Below are 13,485 nucleotides of genomic sequence, written 5' to 3'. Positions count from 1 at the left end.
CGTCAGACAGTGGGCATATCTCGTCACTGAGGGGAGCTGTCCTTAGCTGACCGTCCTGGATGGTTGGTGTTGTTGTGTCGTTCTCGTCTTGCCTGCATGGCCAGGCTGCCCATCGTGCATTTCCCTCTTCAGTATCAATATAGGCTGTGGAATTTTATTTAATTATTATATAATTAGTAGGTGGAGAGATCAAAGTTCAAACAATGTGCTACTTATGAGAATTTCAAGTGCTTGTTTGAGGCCTGGCTGAAGCTCTACTCTCAATATCCCAATCACCGGACGCTTGGTTATAGATGCTCAAGACTCCTACCGTCAAATCGCGCCTACCTTTTCCTTGCCCCTGAAGAACAGCAGAGCTACAGTGAATGCGGCAACGGCAAGCGAGAAATTGAACCATTGGCTGGCGTGAAGTCCCTGGAGTAAGGCAGATAAATCACCCTCAACTCCCCTGTGGCTTATGGCCCTCCTTTCTACCGATATTTGCACCACGGTTGCAATCGTGATTCCAACGGCCCTGCCCACCTGCAACACAGCAGTAATCAGCGCCGCGCCGAGGGCCTGATCTTCTAGAGGTAAGCACTGCAATGTGAAAAGATTGAGTGTCGGATGGACAATGTCGGCTCCTAATGTAGACAACAACATGGCTGGGAAGCTGTAAGCCCAGTAGGTAGTCGACGGTGGTATGGGAACGGCCATAAGGAGGCATGAAATGCCCACGCAGCTGCAGCTGAAAACTAGGAGGTAGTAACCCGGGACACGGGAGAGGAGTTTGGCGGCAATGATATTCCCCACAAAGCCCATGATTCCTGTCGGTATGAACCGAATAGCTGTGTCTAGTGGTCCGAGTCCCATATAGTCTTGGTAGCTAGGTAAGACATAGCTGTCAGCTCTTATCCATCTCCAGTCCCTCGAGGAAGCCATGATAGGGAGGTATGACACTTACAAGTACGTCGCGTAGACGAGGTAGTTATTGAAAGCCGCAAACAGTGTGGCCATGATGACCTGTGCGGCATTGAAACGGCTGTTGCGGAAGATAGAAATCCTCAAGAGAGGCGGCCTCTCCGTTTTCCTCTCAAGGTACCATATCCACAAGGCGAACAAGAGTAACAAAACGAAGGAAAGCAGGAGCGATAACAGAACCCAGGACTTCGTCCATCCGACAACGTTGCCTTCTGTTAGAGCAAGGTTAAGGAGTATTATGGCTCCAGTCACCAATGTGCCGCCTACCCAATCAACATTGACCAGAAGGTCGGAGAAAGAGGAAGCCTCAACCTTTGAGTGTGGGATCAATATTTGACCGGCCACGGTGACAATTCCACAGAGGATGGCGGATACCCAGAATATCCATTTCCAGCTGACGTACTGCGCGATCACACCGCTAAATATATTGCCTAGCACCGATCCGCAGGAAGACCCGGCCGAGTAGATAGCAAATGCGTAGTTCTTATACTTACCGGGCTGGAAAGTAGCACCGAGGATCCCGATCGCAGTCGGAACGTTGGCAGCTGCACCCAGACCTTGTAGGCCTCGGAATAGGTCCATGACAATTTCGTTCGGTGCGAACGGAACCAGGATGGTAACGATGGTGAGCCAAGCGGACCCGATGAGGAAGACGGAGCGACGTCCAAAGATGTCTGCAAATCTACCAAAAAGGAGCAGAAAGCAGCCAAAGGAAAGGTAATAGGCCGAGATAATCCACTGTTGGCGCTCAGCAGGTATACCTAGGTCTCGGCCGATACTGGGAAGGATGATAACTGTTGACTGGACGGCGAGTGTCTGCTATATCGTCAGCAAGAATGCATGTGATTTCGGACCTAGCACCTGACTTGCATTGAGAAAGGCTGCTCCAGCCAAGGTAAGAATAAGCGGGAGATGAAGCTTCTGCCCTGCTTCTAGCTCTTGGAACGATTCGATCTCTGGCTCGGGCTTCTCGTTGGAAGTATTGAAAGTACCGGCGCTAATGGCAAGCGGTTTGTTGTCGGCCGACGACTCCATGATGAAGGTGGCACCGTGCATGTTATCAATACTGGCAGGCTGAGGCTGCGCGCCAGCGTTCCCAGTGGTCTTCTTCATCGTGGCAGGGAACCCCAATAGCCGTGCGAAAGTTGAATTGCCAAGGTTTGAGGGCAAAAATGGGATACAGGGTTTCCCTGTATAGGGGAACTAAACAAGTGAGGAGATTGTAACAGAGTAGACTCGGGAGGCGCAGGTTCATTAGGCAGTGTGCAGGATCTATGTGATTTTCTTCTTCTTCTCCCTGTATTTTATTTCATGCTAGATTGGAGCATAGGCACATTCAAAATATACTATTTAGTAGCTAAAGATGGTAATATGATACTAGCTGCATTAGCGGATTTTATTACTGTAGGAACAATAACCATCTTACAGGGAACTTGGCCGAGCAATATGGACATGTCACATGCCTAATCAGGAACCCTCGGGGAGATGACTGAGCAGAGACCGAATAAGCGCGGCCTCCGGCCCTCCGCGGGGCCTCCGCCGGCAGCCGGCCCGGCCCCGCTCTGCCAATCGTTATTCTATGTATTGATATCCGAGCACCATTACGTAGGTACCTTGCAAACCTACACTAATCAGTCAAACCCCATTTAAATCATATAATTGTCTGAGAGAAAACGGGGTTCCAAAGTGGTGAGGGCCTTGGCATTTTGGGCTGTGTAACGTGCCATTTTTGCACTATATGGTTATTTTATTTTAGGGACCAGCATAATCCCGAAAATAAAGCGAACCAATAGACTTATATTAGTCACGTGGACGGTAGGCCCTAAAGCCCACTTTTGAAAGGGAAGTTTGTGGACCCGGGGGAACTATACCTAATTAGGCAGCCTTGGCACTCTTTATCGAAAAGAAATATGGGGAGCCCTTTTTCGAAAGTGATCGGGGTTTACGGGGTTTGACTGTACAAAATACTATAGAGGATCTGCGGTGCCCCGATGGACTCTTAATTGCGCCGCAAAGCCCGGAAATACAGAGCCATTACAATACTGTTTTTTTTTTCTCTCCAGTCCAATCGGTAATTTGACTAATCTTGTCTTGCGCGAGACACCCATACTAGTATGTATGTTGTATAGGTCCCGACTCAATGGTTTCTCGGCATTTGTACGGGCTGGCACCAAATAAAACCAGAAATGCTAGTAACTTATCGAGGATCGACCGGCCACTCTTCCTCTGTTCCGTTTACTTCATGCTCCCCCTTGGTATTTGCTCTTTTCTCACTCGAAGCTATTCCACCATCTTCCCCAGCGTTCAAAATCCCTCGCGCCATGGGATCTGTCGATTTCCAAGAAGATGTCCAGGAGTCTCCCCCAAAAACACCTTTGATCGGAGATGCTCCAGACGGGGGGCTTACGGCATGGTTGCAAGTCCTGTGTGGCCATCTGATTGTTTTCAATGTCTGGGGTTACATCACTTCCTATGGCATCTTTCAGTCCTACTATACCACCTCTCTGAATCGCAATGCCTCGGATATTTCCTGGGTCGGCTCGCTACAGATCTTCTTCGTCTACTTCCTTGGAACCTTCTCCGGCCGAGCCATGGATGCGGGCTATCTCCGCATCACCCTGGGCGCAGGCCTGTTCCTACAGTTGCTGGGCGTCTTTATGACCTCGCTGGCCACTAGCTATTGGCAGCTACTGCTCTCTCAGGGTATCTGTCAGGGCATCGGGGACGGACTGCTATTCTGCCCTATCGTCGCTTTGATGTCCACCTATTTCACGCGGAAGCGCACCATAGCCATCTCTATCTCCGCATGTGGTGGGGCCACCGGCGGCCTGGTATTCCCCGCTATCGCGCAGACCCTCCTGCACCGCATCGGCTTCGCCTGGACTATACGTGTCATGGGCTTTGTGCTCCTGTTCAATGCAGTGGTTATCCTGGCCTGTGTGCGGCAGCGGCTGCCCCCGCGAAAGTTGGGCCCTTTGATCGAGTTCAAAGCGTTCACCGATCTTTCCTACACTTTCTTCGCGTTGGGGACGTTTTTTTGCTTTTGGGCCGTCTACTATGCCTATTATTATGTTAGTTCAGCCCCATCTAGTGTTTCCTTCCTGTCACTTTTGTGGTTCATCGTAACTGACCAATATGCCCAGGTCCGCTCGTTCAGCCGAGATATCATAGGCGTCTCTGATTACACCTCCTTCTCCATCCTGATGATCATGAACGGGCTAGGCTTGCCCGGCCGTCTAATCCCAGCGTACCTTTCGGACCGGTACTGCGGCCCCGTCAACACATTTATTCCAGTCAGCGCCACAGCGGCCATCCTACTATACTGCTGGGCTGCTATTGAATCTTACGGGGGTCTCACAGCCTTCGTTGTGATTTACGGCTTCTTCGGTGGCGGCGTGCAGAGTCTCTTCCCATCGGCGCTAGCGAGCTTGACGGACGAACCGAGCAAGGCCGGAGTCCGTATCGGGATGATCTTCTCTATTGTTAGTGTCGCCTCTTTGACCGGGCCTCCGATCGCAGGAGCCCTCATCGATCTCCACGGGGGTCAGTATCTATTTGCGCAGCTCTTCGGGGGAACCTCCATGATGATAGGTTGTCTCCTGCTTATTATGGCGCGATACTCTAAGTGTGGCATGAATTTATACCAGCGGATGTAGCGAGATGAAAAAGAGCAAAGAAAGCTCAATTGAGGGGATTCCGACAGGCAGCAGGGGAACAGCCACGACATTATCACGGAGTTCAATGTGGGCCTAACTCCAATTTTGTAATATGATAGAAGAGACAGGTACTATTGATTTATGGCGATTTTGGTTAAAAATGTCACAATCTGCGTTGTCGTATGTCTGCATACGCCATAGGCCATATTATACACCTCTAGTTCTCGCCCAACATAGTCGCACATACTCCTTACGATGTTTTCCGGCGCTTTCAAGGCACATTCCACTGAGGCGATCCGCAGGTTCCTCTTGCAGAGTGCAAGAGGCACAATTTCATCGGATTTCAGAAGTTGAATAGGAAAAGGCTGCCACCGAGCCCCGAGCATCGTCAGGCCTCCCTTGCGCATGAGGCTCCGGCATTCAATACCACTCACATGTCTTTTGAGGATGGCTTGTCTCTAACGCGGTAGACTAGTAATGGTGGTGCATATCTTGGAAAAAAAAATATAGAATAGCGAAGAACTCCTTGCGAGAAAGTTATATTATGTGAGGCGAAGCTTTTCCACTGCATACAGACATGCTTCTTAGACTTTCTATCCGAGGTTCTTTCACATTTTGCGATAAGTATTTTGGAAACCTAAAGTCTCATTCGTCTATCCTCATCTCCTATCATCTATTATCACTTGTATCTCCCAGATTAATCTCAACCTCCTTTAATACATTGTTGTTCATCGCCCTACGAATTTTGTAACCTGCTTCAACTCCAAGTGGTCATCTCCATTTTTAGTCTCTCACTCACGCAATAAATAACCGGGCCCTTGTCGTCCTTCTACCAAGTTTATCACTTAATCAATTTGATAGCTCGACACAATCCCGCCACGGCCTTTGTGCCCAACTCTTGGCCCCGTTGATATTCATCATATCTTTGCTCTGTAAGCTTCTCGTCCTCTGCGCAAAGCTTGAAAGCCAGTCGCTCAGTCCAGATGATGCTTCTCAAGTACTCCTGATCCATCAGCGGCAGGAGCTTAGACCTTAGGACGGCTCCATGGAGCGCTGAAAATGCCGAAGCGAGTCCTAACAGCAAAGATCTATTCTTGATCGGCCGCATGGAGAGGTGTAACAAGGCCACAGAGAACTCACAAGGCCACAAGTCGAGCACCTGCTGAAGCGATATTGGCTGTGGCAGTCCGGCCTGTTTCACCATGTGTAGACCTATCTCGATAAGTCCCACCTTTGCTGTCCTTCTGGCCTCGTCCATGCCGGCCACGCCAGCGTCAACGGAAGTAAAGCCGTTGTATGCTTTGAGGACACGGATGACGGCCGATATCGTCTGGTTCGCTGTTCTTGAAGGCACTGTCACCAATCCTTCCAGGACACACTGGTGTGTGAACCAAAACGGAAGAAGTTTGGGAAGGATAGTCCTGGCGTCAGGATTTGATATCTTCAAGTCGTAGTCAGCCGCATGGATGAAGTCGAGACCTTCTAAGCTTCCCGGGACAAACAGGGGGTAGTGTATGCGAATATCCCCCCTAGTAGGAGGCGGAAGCGGGGGAAGGTCGTCGAAGAGCCTGAGGTAAGCCTGTGGGCTCGGGTTGCACAGGTTGTCAATCCACCTCCTGACAAGATCGACTTCGGCAGAGGTGAAGGACCCAAACATCTTGCCGCCCCAGGACAGCTCTCGTATCAAGCGGCTATTGGCACTATCGCCCGGACGTACCCATGGTTTTGTCCTAGCTAGAGCCGCGACGAACCTCTCTTGGCTCTGAATCGAAGAGAAATTCTCGGGGATCAGCCACTGGCCGAGTGTCCGGCCATCAAGCTTGATAAGGCTGGGACAGTGAATATTCCCGGCCGCCTGTGCCTTGGCTTTAAACACTTCAGCGAGTTCATTGTTCCACTCGTTGCTAGAGGTTGTTGGAGAGACAAATTCAGGGCAAGAAAGCGCGCTTGAAAGGCAATAGCCGGCTTGGACTCTCCTCCAGGCCCTTTCTGCCACCCCGGCTCCCTCTGTTAGTTCGACGTGTGCGAGGAATTTCGCGACGCTGTTCATCGCCATGGCAGTGTGTCCTGAATGGGAGTTATCGATGCTGATGTGAAGGAAAAAGTAATATCCACTAATACCCAGCTCCTCAAGCTCTTTGGCCGCCATCATGGTCTCTAGCGTAAGGAGCTCGAAGTGCATATTATATCCGAGAATCTCAGGAAGAAAATCGTGAGGGAAGAGGGAGATGAGAAGTTGTGAAACGGCGGCTTTCCATGCTAGGTTATTGACCATGCCATGCCGAGGGTGGATGAAATCGGCCGAGTCTGGTTGGGGAAGGGAAATTCCAGCCTCCCGAAGGAGCTGACTGTACAGGTGGACATGGTGCATTTCCAGGTTCCCATCCCCATACTCCTCTGACAAGACCTGCCAAGCGTCTCTAGTCACATGTCGTTTCCCATACGGCGTGCTGACGCGGTGGATATGACCAACCCAAGCTCCATCGACGAGCTTAAGTGGTGCCCTCTGCTTTATCCAGTCATGAGATTCATCTCGGGTCTGGAATAGCTCCCGCATTCCTCCCAACTTCCTTCTGGCAATGTATTGCTCCCATTGTACAGCGACTTGCTCATCCTGCTTCTTAATAAAGGCTTGTATGGAGGCTGGGCTACAGCTTTTCAGGGACATGATTGAATCAGCTCTTTTTCGCTCCCAGGATACCCCCTCGGCCAACAAAGAAAGCAACGTGTCCCTTGCCAGTGGGAGGAATTCCGGATAATCCTCCAGATTATGAAGCTTGAAGTACATTCTCATATACAGCAGTCGCCTGTATTCTGAAGAATTAACCGAAGCGGCTGATGCTAACAATTTCCTTAACAATTATTCACATCCATATGCAGTATAGGGGTGTGTGGCAAGTAACATACCAGGCAACTTCAAATCTTTAGCTGACCCCACCGACTTAGCAGGTTGTCGCCGTGCTGAAAAACCTAGAATCCAGAAAGTGGCACCACAGAGGCCCAAGGCGACAAAGATAAGGTACGGAAACATCTCCGTAGACCGAGTAACCTTGAGAGGAGCAATTTCAAGTTCAAATTTCCAAACGTGAATGTCCGTATTTGGGTCTGTGATTCTAAGAATACACGAATTTCGAAATTGATAGGCTGGTGATATAGGAAGGAGAGGTCCTTAATATTGTGAGCTGAAAGGACGTGGAGGGCAAAGACGGGATATCCTATACAGGGAAGAACTAAAAGAGTAGAGCTTGGAGGCGTAGGCTTATATAGGATCCATTTAGTCTTCTTCTTTCCGCCGTCTTTCTTTCCCACTAGATTACAGCATAGCATCAGTAAGCACACTTAAAATACCCATGGTGTAGGTGTCCTGAAGTCGCCTGCTTGCTCTCCTGGGATTAAAAGAAATGACTAAAAGATAGAGAAATCCAACCATGTCTTTTTACCATATGTAACCAATGAATGTAGTCCAAGGTTACCTAATAATACGTACCGATGTTTTTTTTTTGTATTATGTTGTAAAGCCTCTTACAGGGAATAAAACAAATGATTGATGTAACGTATCTTGTACTGTGGTCGAGTGAGGTTAAAAACGAAGTCTAGGCCTCGATATGCCTTTTACATATTGTTGCCATATACTACCAAGGGTACTTTATTTAGAGATTTCCCTTTTGGGAGGGAACTTTTGGAGGCAGAGTGTAGAGTACGCCGCAGGTGGGGGCGATTGCGGCGACGGCGCTAATACAGTTCCTCCGCAAAGTTTCCGTACGAATATATATCTCCGTACGGAGACTTTTGCGGAGGAACTGTAGATCCCTGTGGAGGTTGGTGAATCTAAAGTTGGAAGGAGTAGTTACAGGGCACGTGCGAGGGCACGGATATCATAAGTCCACCGGGCCTCCGCCGGCGGCTCGGCCCAGCCCCGCTCGGTCCCACTCGCCCTCGCCCAGCACCTCATAGTACCATTTCACGAAAGCAGGGTGATTTCGGCCGAAATGCCGTGACTCATTCTCGACAGCATCGCCATGTCAACTGCTTCTTACCTATATATAAAAATTTCACCCCTCTCGTTGTGGCGTACCTCCGTGCGACCTACTCGAAAGCAGTCTGAACAGTGGGTTTGCTGTTTTCTTTCACCCATCTACAACAACGCCCTGATTACAAACCTCCAAGGTTGTTCATCCCAGTATGGAAGGATCCTACCCCCTGCAGGCACGCAACACGGTACGCCGCCACCGCGAACGAGCCAAGTACGACTTCGAGACGGTTCATTCCATTGTGAACGCGTCACCCATCCTCCACGTGTCCTTTCTGCCTACGGACCCGAGTGATGACCCCTTTCCAACCACCCTTCCCATGATTGGGTATATGGGCTCATTTGATGGCCCATCGACTGGGGCTCTCGATGTATATCTTCATGGCCATAGTGCCTCACGTGTCATGCGCTTAGCCGGCAACCACGGACCGGAGGGAATCCCAGTCTGCATCGCAGCAACCCTGCTCGATGGTATCAAGCTCTCGTTGACGCCCTTTAACAACAGCTGTAACTACCGCAGTGTTGTGCTGCACGGCTATGCCTCGGTTGTTACGGCTGAAGCAGAGAAAGAATGGGCTCTTCACCTCATCACGGACGGCCTGGTGCCGGGGTGTTGGGACAATTCCCGCGTGCCTCCTACGCGTGCCGAGAACCTGAGTACATCTGTTCTCAGAGTTCACATCGCCAGCGCTAGCGCCAAAATCAACCAGGGTGGGCCTTCTGATGACAGGAAAGACCTTCAAAACGACGAGGTTACTGGTAGAGTGTGGACGGGGACACTTCCACTCTGGGAGTCTGTTGGGACACCCATTCCAAGCATTACAAACAAAGTGACCGAGGTTCCGGGGTACGTGGTTCAATGGCGACAGAATCAAAATGCGCAGAACGAGTCATACGCTCGGGAAGCCATTGAGAAGGGTAAATAGTGATAAAGCTAGTACAGAGTCTTCTCTAAACATTACAATGTGATCAGTTCCCATCAGGATAGGCCAATTTATCCAACTCCTGCCATTCTTCGCTCTCTGCATACGTGGCTCGGATAGGAGCCAGCAGAACGTTGAACGCATCCGCCACGGCCCTCTTCAAAGATTCTGGTTGCAGCTGGCCTGCTACGAATGCTGCTTCAATGGCCTCATACGAGGTGAAATCCTGCCCCTCTCCATGCTCAGCGTAGGTGGTAAAAACAGTGTCAATCGGCGACCCTAGTCTGCAGAAAGGGCGCTGGTCCAGCTCGGAACCGGTGCTCTCGTGTAAGTTCAGGCCTGTCTTCCCTAGTAATCTTTCCATGCGCTGCTCACTGATGGGAATTAGAATATCTCGAAGCAGCCCTAGGACTCCATTTCCCGTGACTTGTCGTTCGGGGCACGCTGCGCCGAATATCTTGCCACGGACTGTTTCGGGGTCGTCCAGAAACTCAATCTTCGTCTCCGCCGACTTGGAAGAGGACATCTTCAAACCATCAAGCCCTGCTACCATGGCATTCATCAGATGCTCCCGGCGGCGGTACCCGAGCATAGGGATGAACTTCTTGGCGTGCTCAAAGAGGCCCGTCTGATCCCCAGAACCGTTAGCAGGAACTTAAGTGAGTAGTTTTCATCCTACGAACCTGATCCTCGCCGCCATACTGTATGTCCAGATCCAGGTACGGCTCTGAGAGTGACTGGTAGATGGAGCAGAGCAGGGGACTTATTTGTTCTGTCTCTGCCACTTCAGCTGAGGTGTCCCGCGCATCTTTTTGCGTCATGATGGCGCAGAGCTTCTGGACATCAATCACAAAGTCCTTTTCATAGGCAAGGCTGGACTCGGCCACGAAGTTCACTTGAGACGGTGATACGCCAAGTGCCTTCAGGATAGCGGTGACCAGGAAGTGGTAATACTGTTGTCGATATGCCACAGTCTCCATGGAATGGATGTAGTTAACAAGAAACCCGTAGACGTCAAGATAGTACACAGTCACCTAAGCATGCGTCAGTACGCAGGTCGGCTTGGGCTATAGATGGGTTATACGGACATCAAGGCCAGCCCTGAGGAAGTCAAGCAGCTTCGCAATTGGCACGAAGTATCCAACATGAGCTATACGACAAAGGTTAGTGCCAGCATCATTCTCCTGTCAGCCAAAAGGACACATACGCTTGCCTGTAGGTGTGGTTTCCCAGGCCAACTTGAGCTTAGGCTTTTCTTCCAGGAGCCCTTGCAGAGATTCTGCGTCCGCAGGTTCGAGGAAGGATTGCCTCCTAGTAATGAGGTTCAGCTTCTCCTCTGTAGAGAGCATCTTTTGAGACATTGAAAAGGTTTGGATTTTAAATTCTAGTCCTGGAATGGTAGGAAATCTGCTTCCTTAAATACTAATCGTCATTTGGGGATGACATGAACGGCACTATTCGAGTCCCTTGCGAAACTCTGTGGGGACCTTTCGTATACTATCTATGATGGGTGAATTTTTGCTGTGGGCCAGACACTACGCTATAGCATTGGCTGAATTTCAGTACCTAACAGGGCTTTCGGTACCTGACCTTTTGCTCGTAGCCGCAGTAGTGCCCATCGCTCCTATTTTCGGTAGAAGCCATCGACTCGCCATGATAGTAAGCGGGAGCCCCATAATGACCGTAGGCTACATCAACTAATGCCATACTGTAGTATTAACCAAGAACATAAGCCACATAATAATGCTGATTTGCAAATACTACCCTGGCAACACGGGCAAGCAACGGACGGACCCGCCAAATACTGTAGTTCTCCCCCGAGGCGTGATCACATGCCACCTCAGCTTGCAGATGCCGGTCTTCTTCGGGATGGTAGGCGGAGAATCCGACTCGAAGAGGCTCGGGCTAGTAGCTTAGCAGATGCGGACCACCTTGGCAGATTCAGCCTCTCGTAAGATATTTAAGGATGTGAGATTAATTCCGCCGGCCTCCGATTTTATTCCGGAGCACTGTCCCCTACGTGAGGTGGGGCTCGTTTACTCCGAAAGATGCAGGTATAAACTCATCGCAAGGATGGAGGAAGAGCAAGTACGGTTACATCGCGCATATCCAGGGATATTTCCAATCGGGTCTTCTCGAGCATGTATGTAGTCCGTATTTTTGGGTTCAAACAATCGTCTTGAAGTGGTATGTCTAATTTCCACAAATATTCACTCTCGTATTCTAGTTCACCGGCCAGTATCAAGGCCAAATATTTCCTCAAGTATATTTTTCCTTTGTCTGGGTGCTAGCGTATCTATAGATGTATCAATGTTATTTGAAGGGTAACTTACCTATGTAAATAAGCTTGACGTTTTGCGTTGTATCGATGTTTCTTTGCTAAGTCGAGCTAGACTTTTCAAGAGAGTAGTCACTTACTTATTCGCATGATTTCTCCATCTTTCTTAAGACTCTCTGTCCCTCATCACTACATCAGTCCCTAAGGCTAGACTTAGAAAAGAACGGTAGCATACCATGGCTCAATCCCTCCCGCATCTGCCTAAGGGCATCCCATCCCCTCTGGTTATGTGGAAAGACATGACTCCCTATCACGCACGACTACAGGCAGCAAGCCTCTCGTCTCCTCGGGTCCTCGTGATTGGAGGAGGTGTGACGGGCTTGATAACTTCATGGGCGCTGCTTGACAAGGGGTACCATGTGACGATCCTCTCTAAGGAGTGGGCATCGTACGGCCACGAGCAACGGCTGACCTCGCAGATCGCCGGCGCGCTGTGGGAATTTCCTCCGGCCGTGTGTGGGCAGCACACCGACGCCATCTCGCTGGCCAACTCTAAGCGCTGGTGTATGGTCGCCTACCATAACTGGGACCAGATGGCCGCCATCCCCGCTATCGCCGCTGTTTCGGGTGTGTCCATGAAGCCAGCCGACTTTTTCTTCCCCAATCCTATTGAGGAGGACCCGGCGCAGTTGGCCAAGATGGAGGAGATCATGGCTAGCGGCGTTCGGGGGTTCCTCCGCTCTATCCGCCTAATAGAGAAGCGCCACATCGATCCGCAATACGGCGCCGTCGATGGTTATGAGCACTTGGCACCGATTATCGACACCGACCAATGCATGGCTTGGCTCATGGATCTGGTCCAGGCCAAAGGTGCCACGCTCGTAACGGAGACACTGCAGGGGGACATCCTCGACCATGAGGAACGGCTTCGTCGACGCTTTCAAGCAGACGTGATTTTGAACGCTACGGGGCTAGCTGGTGCCGAGCTCGCCGGCGATACCTCCTGCTATCCTATCCGCGGCGGACTAATTCGAGTCATCAACGATGGCTCGGACTTCCCCAAGGCGGAGGCCGCCCTCACCATCTCCGCTGATGCCGCCCACTCTGAGCATGAGATCGTCTTCCTGGTGCCTCGCAACGACAACATCCTATTGATCGGCGGCATTGCCGAGTCCCACGAATGGGATCTGGATCTGACACTGGACTCGCCCATCATTAAGCGCATGCGAGCGCGCTGCGAGTCCTTCCTCCCCGGTCTCAAGGATGCTCGCTTGGACCCTGACTACCCATTGGCCCAGGGACTGCGACCCTTCCGGGCAAAGAATGTGCGTGTGGAGCGTGAACTGCGCAAACTGGGCCGCAAGCCTAGCCGCATTGTGCACTCATATGGCCAAGGCGGTGCGGGATGGAGTCTCTCCTTCGGCTGTGCATCGGATGCCCTGGCGTTGATTGAAGAAGCCCTGCTAGATCTGGAACCGGTTCCTATGGCCATTCTTGATCAGAAAGATTATTCTTGCCCCATGGTATCTCAGACCATTCAGGCCAACTTATAGTGGATATCTGCCCCTAGATTTTAGTTGGCGCACGCGTATGAGTTGATAGTAGACATCATTGCCAGGGTTCAGGGTCCGGATCCTC

At 50.7% G+C, this 13,485-nt stretch overlaps 6 protein-coding genes across 6 annotated transcripts; 3 read left to right on the top strand and 3 right to left on the bottom strand.

The window, feature by feature from the left end:
- Positions 1–312: 312 nt before the first annotated feature.
- On the bottom strand, positions 313–2,073 carry N7518_006063 (uncharacterized protein; the record flags this gene model as incomplete). Its single annotated transcript, XM_057186990.1, has 3 exons — positions 313–865; positions 944–1,754; positions 1,815–2,073. The coding sequence occupies 3 exons, from the start codon at positions 2,071–2,073 to the stop codon at positions 313–315; spliced, it is 1,623 nt and encodes a 540-aa protein (XP_057038693.1).
- A 1,208-nt stretch (positions 2,074–3,281) lies between these two features.
- Positions 3,282–4,616, top strand: N7518_006062 (uncharacterized protein; the record flags this gene model as incomplete). The annotated part of the gene is made up of 1 exon (XM_057186989.1): positions 3,282–4,616. One exon carries the CDS (start codon positions 3,282–3,284, stop codon positions 4,614–4,616), a length of 1,335 nt encoding a protein of 444 aa, XP_057038692.1.
- Positions 4,617–5,457: 841 nt separating this feature from the next.
- Positions 5,458–7,284, bottom strand: N7518_006061 (iron-containing redox enzyme family protein; the record flags this gene model as incomplete). The annotated part of the gene is made up of 1 exon (XM_057186988.1): positions 5,458–7,284. One exon carries the CDS (start codon positions 7,282–7,284, stop codon positions 5,458–5,460), a length of 1,827 nt encoding a protein of 608 aa, XP_057038691.1.
- Positions 7,285–8,798: 1,514 nt separating this feature from the next.
- N7518_006060 (pyridoxamine 5'-phosphate oxidase family protein) lies at positions 8,799–9,572 on the top strand (the record flags this gene model as incomplete). Its single annotated transcript, XM_057186987.1, has 1 exon — positions 8,799–9,572. The coding sequence occupies one exon, from the start codon at positions 8,799–8,801 to the stop codon at positions 9,570–9,572; it is 774 nt and encodes a 257-aa protein (XP_057038690.1).
- Positions 9,573–9,615: 43 nt separating this feature from the next.
- Positions 9,616–10,918, bottom strand: N7518_006059 (tyrosyl-trna synthetase; the record flags this gene model as incomplete). Its single annotated transcript, XM_057186986.1, has 4 exons — positions 9,616–10,197; positions 10,253–10,603; positions 10,658–10,719; positions 10,777–10,918. 4 exons carry the CDS (start codon positions 10,916–10,918, stop codon positions 9,616–9,618), a joined length of 1,137 nt encoding a protein of 378 aa, XP_057038689.1.
- Positions 10,919–12,083: 1,165 nt separating this feature from the next.
- On the top strand, positions 12,084–13,400 carry N7518_006058 (FAD-dependent oxidoreductase; the record flags this gene model as incomplete). The annotated part of the gene is made up of 1 exon (XM_057186985.1): positions 12,084–13,400. The coding sequence occupies one exon, from the start codon at positions 12,084–12,086 to the stop codon at positions 13,398–13,400; it is 1,317 nt and encodes a 438-aa protein (XP_057038688.1).
- Positions 13,401–13,485: the final 85 nt, after the last annotated feature.

This window comes from Penicillium psychrosexuale (assembly GCF_028828465.1).
Source record: "Penicillium psychrosexuale strain IBT 29551 chromosome Unknown utg000004l, whole genome shotgun sequence".
Classification (NCBI taxonomy): domain Eukaryota; kingdom Fungi; phylum Ascomycota; class Eurotiomycetes; order Eurotiales; family Aspergillaceae; genus Penicillium; species Penicillium psychrosexuale.
The sequence above is the reverse complement of the archived record's forward strand: the minus strand, read 5'-3'. Positions and strand labels throughout refer to the sequence as shown.